The sequence below is a fragment of the Apus apus genome, chromosome 11 (genome assembly GCF_020740795.1).
Source record: "Apus apus isolate bApuApu2 chromosome 11, bApuApu2.pri.cur, whole genome shotgun sequence".
Classification (NCBI taxonomy): Eukaryota; Metazoa; Chordata; class Aves; order Apodiformes; family Apodidae; genus Apus; species Apus apus.
The window spans coordinates 1,212,568-1,229,107 of NC_067292.1; the positions used below are offsets into that span (position 1 = coordinate 1,212,568).

Genomic DNA, 16,540 nt, shown 5'->3' on the forward strand with positions numbered 1-16,540 from the left:
AAAATCCCTCTGTGTGGTCTAGAGCTGCTGGGCTGTTTTGTGGGAGAGCTGTGTCCTTCCTGGCTTCCAGCTGGAAGGCTTTGTTGGGGAAAAAGAGAAGATGCTGGTTCTCTTTGCCTGTGTTGTGTTGGCCTATGAGGCTGTGACCTAAGAACACCTTTGAAGTGACAGTGAAACTGCCCAGTCCTGTTTCCCACAGCTTGTGTTCCAAAGGCAAAGGAGAGGGAGAAGATTTCCACAGAGAGTTTTTCATATCAAAGCTAAAAGGAAATCTTGTGTGGTTGAGTTATGGATTTTGGGTGCTTTAAAATCTATTGCTGCAGAGTTTTTCTGGTTTTCTTTTACTGGGTGCAGTGTCTGATGCCATCCGCATGCAGAAGGAGTGGAGCTTCACCAGGACTTGTTCACTGCTCACCACCTTGTATCGGAAAGTATGTCCTCCTGGTTTGCCAGAGAGCTCTGCTGCCTTGCTCATTGAAGTATCTGGAATGGGATTGTTTAAAAATAGTGGGTTCCAGTCACAAAATCTGACCAGCTGCCAGGAGTCACAGGCAGCCTGATGAATGAAGGAAAGGTACAGCTTTTGTGCAAGTGGTACTTGGGAAGAAAAAGGGACTTTTGTGTAAAGCTCTTAATGAGAACAAAGATAATAATTGAAGATGTGAGTTCTTACTCTTACAGGATATGACATGACTTTGGAAAGAACTAGAATATTGCTGTTTAGTTTAGCTAATGCATCTGGCCCTGGAGAGCTGCTGCACGAGGTGCAGGCAGGGTAGTTTGTTCAGAAGACTGTGAATCCTGACAGTGTATTTCACTCTTGGGGTGAATGTCACAGCTTACAAATGAATTGCTGTCCTTCTTCCAGCTCTTCATGGCCTTCAGTGCAAAGGAGTGTGTCTGCCAGCTGCAGCAGGTCCTGGAGACCCGGGAGGTGAACTGGCAGCATGTCCTGTCCTGTGTCTCCACGCTGGCCGTGTGTCGGGCTGAGGCCGAGCAGCTCTTCAGGGGTAGGTGGGGATGGGGCAGCCCCCAAGCTCCCGTGTTCCTCTTGCTGCCAGGGGAGCTGTGCTGCCTGGTGCAGCAGTGTAGTCATTCTTAGTTGCTGTTTTGAGGTTCCTGCATAGAAAAGAACAGCAAAAATACCTGCTTTTCTGTTCAGTCACTGATGCTGGCGATGATGCGAATGCCTCGTGCCTGGGGGTTCCCAGGTTTTGTGTACAGCTAAGAATGGTTGATTGACAATTACCTCCATTATTAATTGGAATAGTGATTAAAAAACCTTAGTTCTTCTATTTCACCTTCATTAGAGTTTCTTTCTGATTAACCCCTTGCTGGACTCCCTGCAATCCCTAAAATCCCAGAGTATTTGGCTGCTCAAATTGCATGAAAAACTGCAAGTGAGTCCCAGGGGTTCCCCAGCTGCAACACCCACCCTTCATGTGCCAGGTGTTTTATCACTGATGTTGGTCTTCATTTACTGTAGAAAACTACTGCACACTTGTCGAGAGCCAAGTCTGAGGTTCTGGCTTTACGTTTCTAGATCTCCTGAGCCACCTCCTGATGAAGGCCTTTGAGAACTATGACATGGAGAATCTGATCACTGCCTTCCTGATCGCACGCCAGGCTGCTCTGGAGGGCCCTGCTGTCTTCATGCCTTACTCTGAGTGGTTTAAGGTAAGGCTACATGGCCCCACTTCCAATCTTTGTTGTGAGTGTGGGAGAAACCTGTGCAGGAGGCATGTTCTGCACAGCAGAAGCCTGGTTTCAGATAGGATAGCCAGGAATTAGGGGGAAAAAATAAATAGAAAGAGTAACAAGTGCCTGCATTGGTTTGAGGAATGATTTAATATTTATTACTGCCTTTGTGTCTGCAAAGAATATATTTATTTGAATTTCTCCAGTCTTCCCTTCTTTCATCTTTTAAGTCCATCTTGCCTCCTCTAGTTATTTGTCAGGAATGCAGACATGTCATTCCTGTTACAATCATCATCTTGGCTGTACTTCAGTATCTTGATAACCAGCACTGTTGCCACTGCCCAGGCTGTGAGTTGTTGCAGATGAAGCATCCTCATTTCCTGGATGTTTGCATGCAGCTGTAATTGCTGTGTTTGACCTTATGGATAATTGGTCGTTAGCTTTTAGTTGTAAACAAGTGGATATTTTAGGTATGCAAATCTGCGCATAATTTAAACCCTGACATTCCTTTGTGTGAGTTTGCAAACCTAAGCTCAGCCTTTGTTGATAATGCTCAGGATGTATCAAAGGATAAACTGCTTATGTTCTCTGTAGCCTCAGACTGGTGCATTTTCCTCTCCATGCCCAGACAGAGCAGTGTAGAAACCTGCAGATCTGTGGTTCTTGATGATTCTTGATCCTTTGGTGCATTTTGGTGTTGCCTTAACTCCTCCAAGTGTTCTCATGGTAGCACATCAGAAGGAACTTTGGGTGTGACGTGGCACTGGACAAAGAAACTCAAGGGAAACTTCTGTGGAGATGTCTGTCAACTTTCTCTGGAGACTTTTCTCTTGACAGAAAGCAGATCTCTGTAATGGGTGTCAGGGGTTTGCCAAGTTCTGGCAGTGCTGGGCTGGGGATTTTCTCCACACTGAGCAGCTGCGTTGCTATTTCCCCCCCTTTCAGGCTTCCTTTGGGAATGCTGGAGGCCACCACGGGAGCAGTAAGAAAGCTCTGGTCTTTCTCTTCGAGTTCTTGTCAGAGCTGGTGCCCTTTGAAGCAGCACCCTACTTGAAGGTGAGAAGCTGCTGACAGAGGTGGTTTTCTGGAGGCTGCCTCAGAACTGCTGTGCAGTGAGCACACTCGTGCCTGTGATTAGGTACAGCTTGTGATTATTGTTATTACAGGTATTGCTTTATGTGTCTGACTGGGCTCAGCATGTCAGTAATGTTGTTACAGTAACTGCATTACTTCTGAGACATTATGCCAAATCTCTTCCTGAAATAAGGAAGCACCAGATTATTTTATTTGCTTGACAAGGAGAATTTCTTTCATGGAGTTTTTAAAAACTTCAGTGTTTTGTTTGTTGTTGGGGACAAGTTGCGTGTCAGTTGCCATGAAAAGGGCTTTTCTCAAAACAAGCATTGATATCTTCTCTGGGGAATATCTGAGGTAGACATTGACCAGATTTTCACCCTAACTTCCTTGTGAAAATGGCAAATCTTGTGAATGTCACGTTTCAGGTCCATATCATGTACCCACCTTTTGTGCCAACAAAACATCGGCCCATTCTCCTGGAGTACATCACCCTGGCTAAAACCAGACTGGCTGACCTCAAGGTTAGTAAAAATTGTCCCTTTGCAAAGAGCTCTTTCTGGGTCTGTCAAAGCTCTGGCTGTGCTGTGACCCTGTGCATCTCCCTCTCCTCACACAGGTTGCTATAGAGGATATGGGGCTCTATGAAGACTTGTCCACCACAGATGAGTCTGTGCAGGTGCTGCTGCTGCTCTCTAACAGCCTTCTTATCACTCGTGCCCCTTTTTCTGGGGAAAACAGCTCAGTTTATCCACCTCTCTGCCATTCCTACCAAGTTTGAGCATGCTGCCAAGTCCTCCCCAGCTTTACCACAGAGGGTTTAGCAGCCATGAACACACAGACTCTTCCCCAAGTTGTGTGAGAACCAGATTTACACAGAGGCCAAACAAATGGCCATGAGCATTCCAAGATGAGGCTGCAACAATCAAATGTTATTTGTTATAGTTATAATTACATAACTCAGTAATTAGCCAGGCAGCTCCTACAGTAGCCACCCAGTCAGCACCTGCTCTCTGGAGCAGGAAGGCACTGGCTGTGTCTTGCCCATCCTGTACGGGGGGGTGTGGAAAGGAAATGGAAGATTCCATGGGGAGGATTTAAGAGGCAAAGGGAGATGTTGGATGGTGTGGGGATGCAGAGCAGAGGTTTGCAGGACCTGGGGCTGGGTTAGCTCTGCCTCCTGACCAGCACGTTTCAGTGGTGGGTTAACTCCCAACGATTTGATCACGTAGGATGCATTTCATATGCATCTTGATTCTTTTCAGTATAACATGTCATCTGTTGGGTGTACAGGAGATTTGGGGTGGGAATCTGCAATTTCACACTGTGGTTCATGATAAGTTTTGGGTCACAAAAGTAATTGATTTGAAGCACTTGGCTCTGTTGCTGCTCCCTGTGTATTGATCAGGAGTGTGACAGTCTGGGGAGCCTCCTGGAGGACAAGGAATACAGGCTGGTGGCAGGGTAGCTGGATGCCCTGCAATGGAATCTAGTCCTGTCAGGAACTGAAAGTAGAGACTGAACATTTAATTTCTTCCAAGTCTGATCTGTTTGTCAGCTGAGAAACCGGCTGGGGCTGCTGCAGCCTTAGGATGTCCCACGGCTCGAGGAAGAGAAGCCCGGGTGGGCAGACCCTCTGCCTGGGGCGTAGCAGCATGGGCTGGAAGTGAAGATGATGGGTCTTAATTCCAAGTGTATGAAGTGAAATGGAATAACAATAAAGCAAACTCAGAACAGAAAAGATCCTGGATTAAGCAGTGAGTTGTCAGGCAGGAGCATGGGCTGCAGGTGCTGCAGGAGCTGGGCTCAGAGCCGCCAGTTCCTCCTTCCTGCAGTTTTACTCCGCAGATCAGGTAGTTCTTGTTACTCAGTTGCCTTCGTTCAGTCCCTTCCCAGCACAGCCAGCTGTCACCAGCCCTGAACAAACAAGGTTCCCATTGCCCTTCATTTCTCACATCTTTCTCTCCCTGTCCCTGGTGCGAGGCAGCCCCAGGCCCAGGCGCTTCGCGACGTCGAGAAGGCCCTTCAGATATTTGAAAACACGAGGAAGATCCCAACGTCTGTGATAGAAGCCAGGTACCATGTGCTTGCTTCTCAGCCCTTCTCGGTTTTAGCTAGAATAATAACATGAGGCAAGTCCAAATCAAAATAACCAGACTAGGGGGTTTTGGGAAATTCTTCCCGTGTTCCCCACGCCCGCAGTCGCGCTCTCAGTGAGGGGCTGTTTGTGCAGGCTGAAGGGCAATGCACACCTGCAAGAGAAGGCCACAGCTGCTGTCTTAAATAAAAAGCAAAATTAAATACATTACTACCTCTGTGCTCATCTGAGCTGGATTTCTCTGTGGCTATTCATGTTTCCATGAATATTTCTGACTCGCAGGAGCCAAATTCCTCGGGGAGGTGACGAGGTGACACTTTGCAGCTTGGGCATTGCTCATGTTTTGCTGTGTTTCTTTTCTGTCTCAGTATTTTCAGGCGACCATACTATACTTCCTGGTTTCTTCCTGCTTTGCTGAGGCCACGGGTGGTTAGTATTTGGTTTTGGCTTTGTTTTGATCCTCCCATCGAGGTGTGTTTGTAGACAGAGGATTTGCTCCTCACCTGCCTGTTCCTCTGTTGCAGCTCCCCAGAGCCCCCGACGTGCGCATGGCTTTCATAGATTCCTTGAAGAGGTATTGAGACTTCCCAGTGTTATTTTCTGTGCTCCTGGACTTTGTCTTCAGAGCATCTGACTTCCCTTTGACTCCTTGCTTGCAAAGCACCCAGCACTGGCTAACCCTTGGCAGGGCTTTGTGGCCAGGCTCCGGGCTTGCAGGTTGTGGATGGGGTGGTTGGTATCTCTGGGTGAATGTCTTCAGTCCTTAGGCCTCTAGCCACTGTGAAACCATTCTCTAGGAGTCCGCTGCAGCCCCCTGACTGCAGCCAGCTGTGTTTTCATGCTAACTTTGGAGGATGCTGCTGGAGATAAAACTTGATCAGGAAGATGAGACCCTCTCCTGTGAAAGGCTGCTCTCTCTTTGGGAGAGGGTGTATGGGAGAAGGGGAGACTTCCATGTGTGTTAATTCCTTATGGGTTGCTCTTCAGGGATAGCAGGATAATGCCCCAGCCCCTCTCAGAACTGATGCCTGTCCTGTGTGCACGTTTAAATGTGCTTTTCTGCATTGCAGAAACAGCTTGATTTTAAATCCAGGAGTTCCTCTCTAACTTGTCATGAGGAAAAACCGTTCACAGCACTGCCTGCAGATCGTTGGGTCCTGCCCTGTGGTTCCAGTCTGACTCTAAAAAAGACTGGATCATTGTTGTTTTTTTTTAAATTAAAGCTGTAAGAGAGCTTCTGAGGAGTCCCATGTCATTTGTTTTAGGCACTGACTGCCTGCCCAGCAGGTGTTGCAGGTCAGGCTTTGGTCTCTGTCACAACAGTATGTTAGGTGTGTGAATGTGTGTCACCTAACTTACTCTCTAACTAACATGTGGCCTTAGACACATATTATACATGAAATAGGTATTAATGCATGCATTAATATTAAATGTAGTGTTGTTCCTGTGCAGTGTGTGTTACATGTGTCATGCTGCTCTGAAAGCCTTGGATATAAAACTTCTGACCCTCGTGTCAGATGATGATTAAAAATGCTTCAGATGCTCTGTGTGCTCTGGAGTCTCTAATTACATTTCATCACAGAGCTGTTGTTTAGGCTTATATTTAATAAAATTGAAGTGTGAATGTGGTCATGTGGTATAATGAATGTCTTTTTTATTATTATTCTAGAGCTGATAAAATACCCTCAAACCTGTACTCCACATACGTGCAAGCCTGTCGTGCTGCGAAAGAGAAAAGGTTGCAAGGTAAAAAAATGTGGCATGTACTTGTGGATCAGCTTGAAGAAAAGATAGTATTTCCATTGATGCCCTCCTGAGTTGAAAATCTGCAGAAAGTTACAGCTGATGAGGTCTTCAGTCTCTGCTTAAATGTGTGCGTGTTCTTGATGTCTTATGGAGGTGTCAGTTACTCTCATAATGGCTTTCCCTGCCTGTCCGGCCTGGGTGGGATGTTTGCAGCTCCGTGTGGTGCTGAGGCTGCAAGGGATGCCTGGGCTGGCTGATTTCAGTTGAGGTATCTGGCTTAACTCAAGCTCAAACATCTCTCCATGATTCAGTGTTGGCAGCTTCCACGCTCCGGGCAGGGGTGTGACCCTGCTGGGCTCATCCCTGGTGTCATGGCCCTTGTGCTGTCAGAACTCACCATCATCCCCTGTTCAGAGGGACTGGGGTGTGTGACACTGGGCTGGGGAGGCAGGAGGGGCTAGGGAGGGAGCCAGTGCATCGTGTCCATGGGTTTGGGTGGGAAGGCCTCACTCAGTTCAGGTCCTGCGGCTGGTGCAGGGTGTGTCAGAGTAATCAGTATTTAATGAGCTCTCCTGTCTCTTTCAGCAAGTGGGCATTTCAAACACATCTTAAAATGGGCAACATCTTCACCATGGGGGTGTGGGAACTGAAAAGATTGGGATGAAGAGCAGGGATGTTCTGAGACAAGCGTGCAGAGAGGAATCCAAACCCAACCCCTGCCCAGGGCACCTGGGGAGTCTGGAGCTTTTGGAGTTGTTGTGGCTGGAGGGGCTGTCACAGCAGTGCTAGGGGTGTCTGTCACAGCAGTGCTAGGGGTGTCTGTCACAGCAGTGCTAGGGTTGCCTGTGGGTTGTCCTTGCAACCACAGGGATCAAGGATCCCTGTGCCAGAATGGGCAGCATCCCCAGCCAGGGCTCTGCTGGAGTCTTTGAATTGCCAGTGGCCTCTAGTGGCCTCACCTGAGCCGTGTCCCCTGCATCCTGATCTGCATCCTCCTCCTGTCCCCTGCCTCCTCCTCCATCCCTGGGGCTCTGGCACAAGCAGGGTTTGGGGCAGGAGGGAGCCCTCAGCCTGCCCTGTTGGTGAGTGCCCTGGCACACAGAGGTGACTCAGCAGTTCTCCTCACACCTCCTTGCTTTGCAGAGTGTTCAGAACGAGCATTGATTTAAACCTGTGCTACTTCTCATTTTCATGGCTGAGCTATTCCTGGCCCGTGTTCAAGGCCCTGCTCCTGCCTGACAAGCTGCAGGGTGGTTTTGGGGCTGTGCTGTGGCAGCTTGTTGCTGGGGACACTCCCCTTTTGGTGGTAAAAGGCATGTCCCTTTATTTCTTCAACAAAACCCAGACTAGAGTAACATGGCATCTGGAGATGGTGGTGGTGCTGGGCTGGAGGAGAAGCTGCTGCTGATGTGGTGTTCATGCTGCTATGTCTGTCCCTCTATTTTGAGAGTAATTTTGAGGACAGCAAATGTTCTCTGAGAGGCAGAGAGTAAAGCAAGTAGGAAGAAAACCCTGAAAGCAGAACTCTTCTGCCTCTTGTCTTTACAGACTGAATTCCTTTCTGCCAGTAGGCATAAACTCATAAATGATTCATCAAAGAGCACATCTTGAATGTAAAACCAAAGCTGTGTATGTGGCAGAGTGACAGATTGGGGATCTGTCAGAGCTTATAGAGAAGTAAATGCTGCTTTTATGGAAAAGGTGTGCAGGGGTTCCTGAATTAATGTTGAGAACTGATGTCATGCACAGGGGTAGGGATGATATGTTGTGTTTCTCTCTTTCTTGTCTAGATGAATGCAAAGAGGAGAGCAGCCCTTCCAGAGAGCCTGTTGAGCAGCTGAGGGCTGAGCTGGCTGTGCTGAGGACACTGGTTGTGGACCAAGCTAAATATGAAGGTGGGCAGGGAAGCAAGTCATAACTACCCATCACTGACTGTTACAAAAGCTGCATGCATAAAATCTGGCTAGTGCTAGCCAAAGCAGCAGCAGTGGTTACTTGCCACTGGTACCCTGTAATCTTTCAGATCTGTAGAATCCTTCCAGCTATGGGAAAAAAACAAACAAACAAAACAAACCAAAACAATTGGTATCTGCTGTGCTTCCCGTGCCTGAGTGTGGAACTTCCGTTTTTTGTGACAGTCACTTGGTACTACCCTGATCTTTGCCAAGGTGGGCAGATCTATTCCTGGGGCTCCCCTGATGCCTTGGGCCCCTTTTTGAAGGGTGTGTCCTTTCTGGTGTGAAAAACTATTCCTGATGGATATTGGTAATAACAGTCCTGGGGAGAAACGATGGTGTCCTCTGCAAGGCAGCTGGTGATCCAGGTAACATGTCCTGCTCATTAAGGCTCTTTGTGACAGACTTTAGGCTGTGATCAATTAAAGTATCTTGTTTCACTCATTCTCCCTGCTCTGTGGAGCTGTAAATCTTTCATGCCTCTGTCCCATCCTCCTCCCCCCTGCAGATGTGCCAGCACAGGTTGCAGTGATTTCCCACACACTAGGCAGTGTCTGTGCCCAGGACAGCCATGAGGACCAAACTGCTGCAGCCACTTCTCCCATCCAAGTCAACATCTCTGCCCCCAGGCTGGAGCCCTGCCAGCAGAGTGTGAGTACCCTCTGCTGGGGGGGAGAAAGGAGTGGGGCTGAGTTGGTAAAAACCCACCTGGGCAGCACACTGAAAGGTTGCTTTGTCTGTGGGGAACAGGAAACACATTTGCCTTCTGTCTACCTTGTCCTGCCCTGCACAGACTTGGTATGTTTTAACCTCCTGGAAGTTGTTGGGTGTCTGGTGGTGAGATCTAGAGATACATTCTATCAGAGCAGGCCTGTGATGAGCCAGGCTTTCTTCACCACACTTGTCTATCCGTTTTCTTTTGTGCTGGGATCATTCCTGGGCTGTTAGAGGCTTAACTTTCCATCTCGGTGCCAGTGGATCTGTACAACCTGCAGTGAGTGTCATTAACCAGTTTGTCTCCTGGGTTTAATGTTGGGAAACACAATATACACACATAACTAGATGTAGATATCCAGCCCCACACGTAGCAATCAGCAGTGTCTCTCATTCCAGGTTGTTGACCTTCTCCTGACATCGTTCTGCCAACACCTCGTGGCTGCTTCCTATTTTAACCCCCCCAACAGGTAAGATATGAGTAAAAGGGAAATAAATCCAAACTGGTTGATGCACTAGAATTCCCAGACTTGTCTGGGGGTGAGGAGGGAATTTAGTTGCTTATACCCACAGTGCCAGGCTGGCAATTGCAGGCTGCTTTATTCTGAGTTTCTGCCATCAAAGAGCTGATGAGCTTTGATGTATCTGTGTAAATAAAACATGTTTCTCCTCTGTCGTTGCTGATCTCCTCAGAAAAAGGTGCCACTGGGCTCTGCTTTGTGCTCTGTGACAATGTGTAGAAACTTCCCCCAACCACCACGTGCTCAGGCTGGTGTTTTCAGCCCAGGGCTGGGGAATGAAGGGAATTCTTTTTGTCCAGGAATTACTTGCTGGCTGGCACCAGAGATCAGGGAAGAAAAGTGCACTGATGTCTTCGGGGTGTCTGTGGCAGGTGCAGAGCTTTTGCAGATCCAGGCACCTCAGCCTTCCCCCCTGATGTTATGTTTAAGATGAAATGAGTGGGGCACAAAGCCTGATGCTGCAGGCACAGGAGGAGCAGCATGATGCACCTTCTCTCTGCCTCCCTTCTCCTCTTTCCCCTGGAAGTGACTCCATTTGATTCTGGCCTGTACAAGGAGGGGGAGGTAGCACACCTCCTCCAGTGGCAGAACTCAAGTCATGGCCACCTCCTTCATAATGCAGTAGAGGTTTGGTGACATTATGGTCAACATTTCACTTAAAAATGGCTTGGAAAATACCAGTGTGCTGTCAGGCTGGGGTGATCTGGGCTGCTGAGGGTGCAGAGGAGGTGGCTGCCCCTCCAGCACCATGTGCAGCCAGTGCAGCTTTCCCCCTCCTCACACTTCTCTGCCCTGGAGCAGCTGAGTCTGTGTGGAAAACCTGTGCTGAAAAGTATCTGTGATAAACAGCAGCATCCCAGGAAGCTGTTTCTAAAGCCAATTCCCCATCTGATGTCTGAGGAGGGTTTTTCTGGGTGGGAATGCCCTGTAGGAGAGTCACTCCCTTTTGTTTTGTAACAAAAGCTTGTCCTGTTAATTCCTTTTTGCTCCTGCTTTGTTTTTTTAATCCCATTTATCACTTAACTCTGCTTGCCTTGTGCTGTCTGAAAAAAGCTGTCTGTGGCCCAGGCAGCTCCCTCCTCTCCTTGTTTGTCATCCCAGAACACCTCTGTGTTATCAAGTATTTGAGGCAGAGCACTGGTGGAGTTCATGTCTTTGTAGAGGTCCCTCTGGTCAAGTTCTCCAAAAATGACATTTCCTTTTAGTGTCTAAATGGAATGATAATTGTCCTGTATTTACAGAGAAGCATGGCTCAGGGTCAATGTGTTTTAAGCACTTTTAAATGCCTCTTCCTGGACTGGGGATGAAAAGCAGCAGTAAAATGAGTGTGTGGTTCTCTCCTTCTGCAGGCAGGGACCGTGTCTCTCCTTGTTTGTCAAGATGATGTGTGGACACAGGAATCTGCTGCCTGCCCTTCTGGGCAGGCTCTGCCAGCTTATTTATCATCAGGTGAGTTTTCCAACCACAAATGATATGGTTGTAGGGTGCCAAAGGCTGTCCTACCTCCATTTCCTGAGCTGTGGGGCATGTACCTGGCCAGACTGCACCACGGAGGGACTTCATTAGCTTTCAGTCTTCCAACAAACAATCTCATTTTGGCCAAGTAGTATGGATGTGCTCTCAGGAACATGAGCTGAATGTTTGCCTACAGAAATACTCCTGTAGGAGGTGAATGCATTCTGAGATACATTTTAACAGAAGCTAAAATAAGCAAGTTGATGAACAGAACCAGAAGAAAAACGGTAGCAAATCCCTGAGCTTCCACATTGACTAATTCAGCCTCACTCCCCTTCTAAAAAGAAAAGAGCCTCAAGTCTGGGATGCAGCAGTGTGTGGTTTTGTTCTAAAGAACTGTTGCCTTTATTTCCTTTACCCCATGATATTGCAAGGGTGAAATTGAAAGGCTGGCAGACAGCTTTTACAGCTGCTGTAGAAGCTAAACAGCCTTGAGAATTGCAGATTCTGCAGGGCTGAATTTGCAGCTCGTTGCTTCACGTTACTGGGCTGCAGAAACACAGGCTTTGCTGCAGGTTGGCTGAGGATGGCTGCACCATTTCAAGGAAGGAGTGTGTTTCATGTAACTCATCTGATGAATTGATATTGCTGCACTAATTAGGCAGTGGGGAGAAGCAATGTTGTGCTACTCAGTTAATTCTGATGTTGTTTTTCTGGGAAAGCTTGTTTGTTACAAATGAAATGTCTCTCTCTCTTTGTCCTTATGTTTGGCTTGTAGGGCCCTTCCCTGAATGATGCTCATATTTTAGGACTAGCAGCTTTTGTGATCCACTTAGGTGAATCCAGAGCTTTAATGCCTGCAGTGGAAGCCAATTTTGGGCTTTCTCAGCCTGTTCCTCAAAAGGTCCTTTCTGTTTCTGAGTTCTGGAACTTGCTGCTCACCTGCAGGACAGCAGAGTCCTTTGCCTTCTGCCTGAGGTGAGCTCACATGACCATGTTTCCCCAGGCAAGGGCTTTGGGTTTGCCACAGGAGTGGTGCTGGTAAAGCTCCTGGGGGGATTTCCAGAGCATCTCTTGGTGTTTGTGCTGCACAAACAGGCTGAGGGTGGTCCCGTGGGAAAAAGCATCCTGGTGAGTGTGGTGCCTGCTGGGAAAGGGCTGGCTGGATGCTCTCAGAGGGTTTAGTTTAGTCTCTGGTTCTGTAATTTGTGCCAGTAATGTCCTTGGGGTGGGGGGCACACAAACAGAAGTGGTCCCAACAGCCCAGGTTTGGGCCACGTTGGTGACAAGCATTTTTGATGTTTGTTTTCACTTTCATGAGTGGGAAGAGATACAACTGAACCAACTGGAATTCTTGCTGTTTCTCTCTCAGGTTTTGCACTGCAGCAGCATCTTACCTTATGTGCAAGTTTTCATCCTATTCCCATGAAGATCTGTGTGCCTTACTACCTCCCAGCCTGGTTAAAAAGGTAAAAGGAAAAAAGTGTTGCAGCTCCCTGTGAGAAAGGTCAGGCCCAGTTCTATTTCCTGCTGCAACTCTGACTTGTACAAAGAAAGCTACAAAAATGCATCTTTGTTCCCTCCCATCCGATCATCTTGTGTATGTGGTTGCTTGGCAGCTTCAGAGGTTGCACTGGGCTGGGTTTTTGTGTGTGTGTGTGTGTGTTGGAAATGTGCAGGGCTGTGCTGCCTGTTTCAGCTGCAGTACCTGGTGCCACGGCTGTGCCTGGAGGCTCGGGGAGCCCTGTGGGAAGAGGGTCCAGCTGAGCTGCTCTGGAGCTCCCTGTCCTGCCCCTCTCGGGACTACAGAAGAGCCAGCCTCTCTCTGTGGCAGCAAGCACGCTTTCAGCAGCTCCTGAAGGAACAAGCATTCCAGGTAGACATCTTTTCCATGACTTAAGTTGACATCCTCATTCTCATTTTTTCAGTTCTGCCCTTTGCAATATCTTTATTGGTGACTAAAAGCTTCCTGTAAAAACCTGGTGCCTGGAAAGCTGGTCTGACAGCTGCAGATGTCCAGGGTCTGTGCTCAGTGTCGTGGTGGTGATAGGACAGAGATAGGAAACTAGAGGCAAAGCTTTTGTGTCCTCACTGCAAAAGCAGAAACCTTGATGGGCTGCAACATACCAGTCAGAAAATGGTCAGGAGCTGTAGAGAAAGGACCTGTCCTTAGCCCTTGCTTCCTGCCCTGTGCTGGCTGTGAAGTGATGGTGACTCAACAAACAGAAACATTTCCACTGGGAACTTTGTGTGTTCTCCTCAAGCACCGTGTGCCTCAGGTGGTTGGGCTCTGCCTTGCTGTGGAGCAGCTGAACATCTCAGCTGTTTTCTTACCCATGCAGTGTGTCTGATGGGACAACATTTCTTTTTTTTAACCTAGTTCATATAAAACCAGTTTGTGCAGAGGAGGTTGTCATGTTACTAGAATGATTCCGTGTGCTTGGCCAGCCTGATGTTCAGGGCTGCATTGCCTTTGCATTCCAACCCTCCTTTGATGCTTATACCAGCCTGTCTGACTGGGGTGCTTTGTTCATTTTAGCATTTATTTCTAATAACATACTTTCATTTCTAGACTTTAAGAAGATGAGTGTGCTTGGAAATGTCAAAGGAGTGGGTGTGTGGGGGTGTGTACAAGATGCTTTCTAGGCTTGATTTCAGTACAGGGGGATTTTAGTTTAGATTTCCTGCAAGGGAACAGTGCAGGATCTTACTTGGGCTGATGTCTCCTGTTTTGTATCTCTTAATCTGCACGGGCTTGTGTCTGGGTGTGGGGGAAGGTGGGTTTTGTGCTGGGAAGATGGTGGTTGTTCTGCACAAGTTACTTGCCTCACTGGTCTGCCCTCCTACCTAAATCATTGCTTTTCCCAGTTGTCTTTCAGGGAGTGGCTGCTGCTGGAGTTGGAAGTGTCCCCTGAAAAGGATATTCTCTCTGCCTCAGAAAGGTGAGTGCAGAAGGGCTCTGCTGAAAAGGGAACTGTTTGAGAGTCTTTCCCACCCCAACTAGGAAAAAGTGTTGAAGATCAGGAACCTAACAACAAAAGTAAATAAACAGGCTGCTGAGGGAGACTAATGCCTGTTGGCTACAGTTTGCCCAGAGCTCAGACAGTGCTAGAAGGAGGCCTGTGTTTTAACTTGAGGAAGCTCCCCAAGATAACCTCTGGCCTGCATGTGCAGGTCCTTCCCAATAACCCTCCCTGTTTCTGAAGGCAGAGGCAGCTGGCAGCAGCCGTGGGGCTGTGTGGCCCTGGCTGTATCTGTACTTACATGGGTGCTGTTTTCTGTCATTCCACTCGGTGCATGAACTTCCTTTTAAATCACATTGAAGGTGGCCCCATGAAAATGCCCTGATCTCCTCCTTTTCCCCATTGCAGACAGGATTTCCACTACTGGGCCATCTACCAGCGGTACCTTCCTGCACCTTCTGCTTCTGGTGGCTGTGATGGGGACCTGCAGCAGGCCTGTGGCATCCTCATCAACACCCTTCTGGATTCCTCACAGAGGTGCCTGCATGGTGGCTTGTTGCTGCAGAAGCAGTGGTTCTGCTGGTGGCCTTGCACTCTAGGAGCTCCCACTTCCCATGGGGCCATGTTCTCTGGAGTGGGAGCGATTCCCTTCTCCCGGGCTGGCTGGGAGCTGCCTCTGTGTGACTCACCTGGCTTTGCATAAGAATCTTGCTTTGGGTGACAGAGGTCTGGGGCTGAAGTCACAGATAGTCCCTTGTCTGTCTGTCTTTTTAAAGTTGAATTTGGGTTGGGATTTGTTTGGCCAGACAAGCATCGATGCCCCCGAGGAAGTGGCTGAAGCTGGAAAATAAGGAGGGAGGGTTAGAGTTGCTGTCTCACCTACAGCTTATTTAAGAAGCATTAATGTTAGAGCTTTATGTTAACCTGAAGCCATTTGACTTCATTTGAATTGTGTCATCCTCCTGGGCTAACAGGGTTAGTTACCTGCTGGGTCTCTTAATTTCAGGTTGGAGCTGGGCAGCCGTGGCCGGTGGGAGGTGTCGGTCAGTCCTGGCATTCTCTGCAAGCTGCAGGTGATTTCAGGCTTTGATGTGTCTGGATGTTCAGTCCTTGAATGTGACCAGCCTAAGTATTTCCCACTGCCTCGGTCCATGTAAGGCTGACATTCTGTTCTCAGCTGTGAGCAGTAGCTGGAGATGGAGAGAGAGAGAGAGTTCTTTGTTATTGATCTCAAAGACTCACAGAATCACCAAGGCTGGAAAAGACCTTTAAGATAATCAAGTCCAGCCTATGACCAACACCACCACATCAGCCAGACCACGGCACTAAGTGCCACATCCAGCCTCTCCTGGAACACCTCCAGGGATGGTGTCTCCACCACTTCCCTGGGAAGTCCACTGCAATGTCTCATCACCCTCTCCATGAGAAAGTACTTCCTAATATCCAACCTAAACCTCCCCTGGAGCAGCTTCAGGCCAAGCCCTCTCATCCTGTCACTAGTTGCCTGGAAAAAGAGCCCAACCCCACCTGACCACAACCTCCCTTCTGGTAGTTGAAGAGAGTGAGAAGGTCCCCCAAGTCTCCTCCAGGCTAAACAATCCCAGCTCCCTCAGCCTCTCCCTGTAAGACTTTCCCTCCAGTCCCTTCACCATCCTCACTGTTCTCCTCTGGACCTGCTCCAGCACCTCAAGATCCTTCTTGAAGTGAGGGGCCCAGAACTGCACACAGTGCTTGAGGTGAGGCCTCACCAGTACTGAGCACAGGGGGAGAATCACCTCCCTGCTCCTGCTGGCCACACTATTCCTGATACAGGCCAGGATGCCATGGGCACCCTGCTGGCTCATGTTCAACTGGCTGTCAACCAGTGCTCCCAGGTTTCTCTCTGCTGGGCTCTCTCTCTCTTTGTATTCAGAGAAACACTGAGGGTTTGGATGCAAATGTGAGCCACTGACAAATGCTGTTTCTCCCCCTCCCTGTTCAGGAGATGGTGCTGGAGCTGGGGTGCAGGCAGAAGCTGCTTTCTGGCAGCTCAGATGCCCAGAGACATTTCCTGTTTGAGATTCTCCAGGAAAGGCTGAGGAATGGAGAACAGGGCTCTGCTTTGGGCCAGCAGTTGTGGAGGCAGCAGGAGCTGCTGCTGCACAGAAGGTACGTGCAGCTCTGAGGGGCTGGGAACACCCCAACCAAACTGATGACAGCAGTTAGGGTGTGCACCTGCACAGCCCCCTGGGCTCCCCTCTGGCTCCACAGCAAGTGTCCTGGTGCTGAGTGTCCTGCCACACTTGGGCAGGAGAGATTTACTCCCTGGTACCCGTG

At 48.7% G+C, this 16,540-nt stretch overlaps 1 protein-coding gene across 1 annotated transcript in view; it reads left to right on the forward strand.

Annotated features, from left to right (window-relative positions):
- The window catches only part of FANCA (FA complementation group A), a 39,576-nt gene that overhangs the window by 14,515 nt on the left and 8,521 nt on the right, over positions 1-16,540 (forward strand). The window contains exons 13-33 of the mRNA XM_051629776.1: positions 355-431; positions 869-1,010; positions 1,544-1,677; positions 2,644-2,754; positions 3,201-3,296; positions 3,392-3,451; positions 4,760-4,848; positions 5,239-5,299; positions 5,395-5,444; positions 6,540-6,616; positions 8,407-8,511; positions 9,080-9,222; positions 9,685-9,755; positions 11,156-11,255; positions 12,040-12,239; positions 12,634-12,730; positions 12,961-13,137; positions 14,130-14,203; positions 14,633-14,761; positions 15,231-15,297; positions 16,206-16,372. Of these exons, the coding sequence (XP_051485736.1) occupies positions 355-431; positions 869-1,010; positions 1,544-1,677; positions 2,644-2,754; positions 3,201-3,296; positions 3,392-3,451; positions 4,760-4,848; positions 5,239-5,299; positions 5,395-5,444; positions 6,540-6,616; positions 8,407-8,511; positions 9,080-9,222; positions 9,685-9,755; positions 11,156-11,255; positions 12,040-12,239; positions 12,634-12,730; positions 12,961-13,137; positions 14,130-14,203; positions 14,633-14,761; positions 15,231-15,297; positions 16,206-16,372 (2,227 nt within the window). The remainder of the gene's footprint in view (positions 1-354; positions 432-868; positions 1,011-1,543; positions 1,678-2,643; positions 2,755-3,200; positions 3,297-3,391; positions 3,452-4,759; positions 4,849-5,238; positions 5,300-5,394; positions 5,445-6,539; positions 6,617-8,406; positions 8,512-9,079; positions 9,223-9,684; positions 9,756-11,155; positions 11,256-12,039; positions 12,240-12,633; positions 12,731-12,960; positions 13,138-14,129; positions 14,204-14,632; positions 14,762-15,230; positions 15,298-16,205; positions 16,373-16,540) is intronic.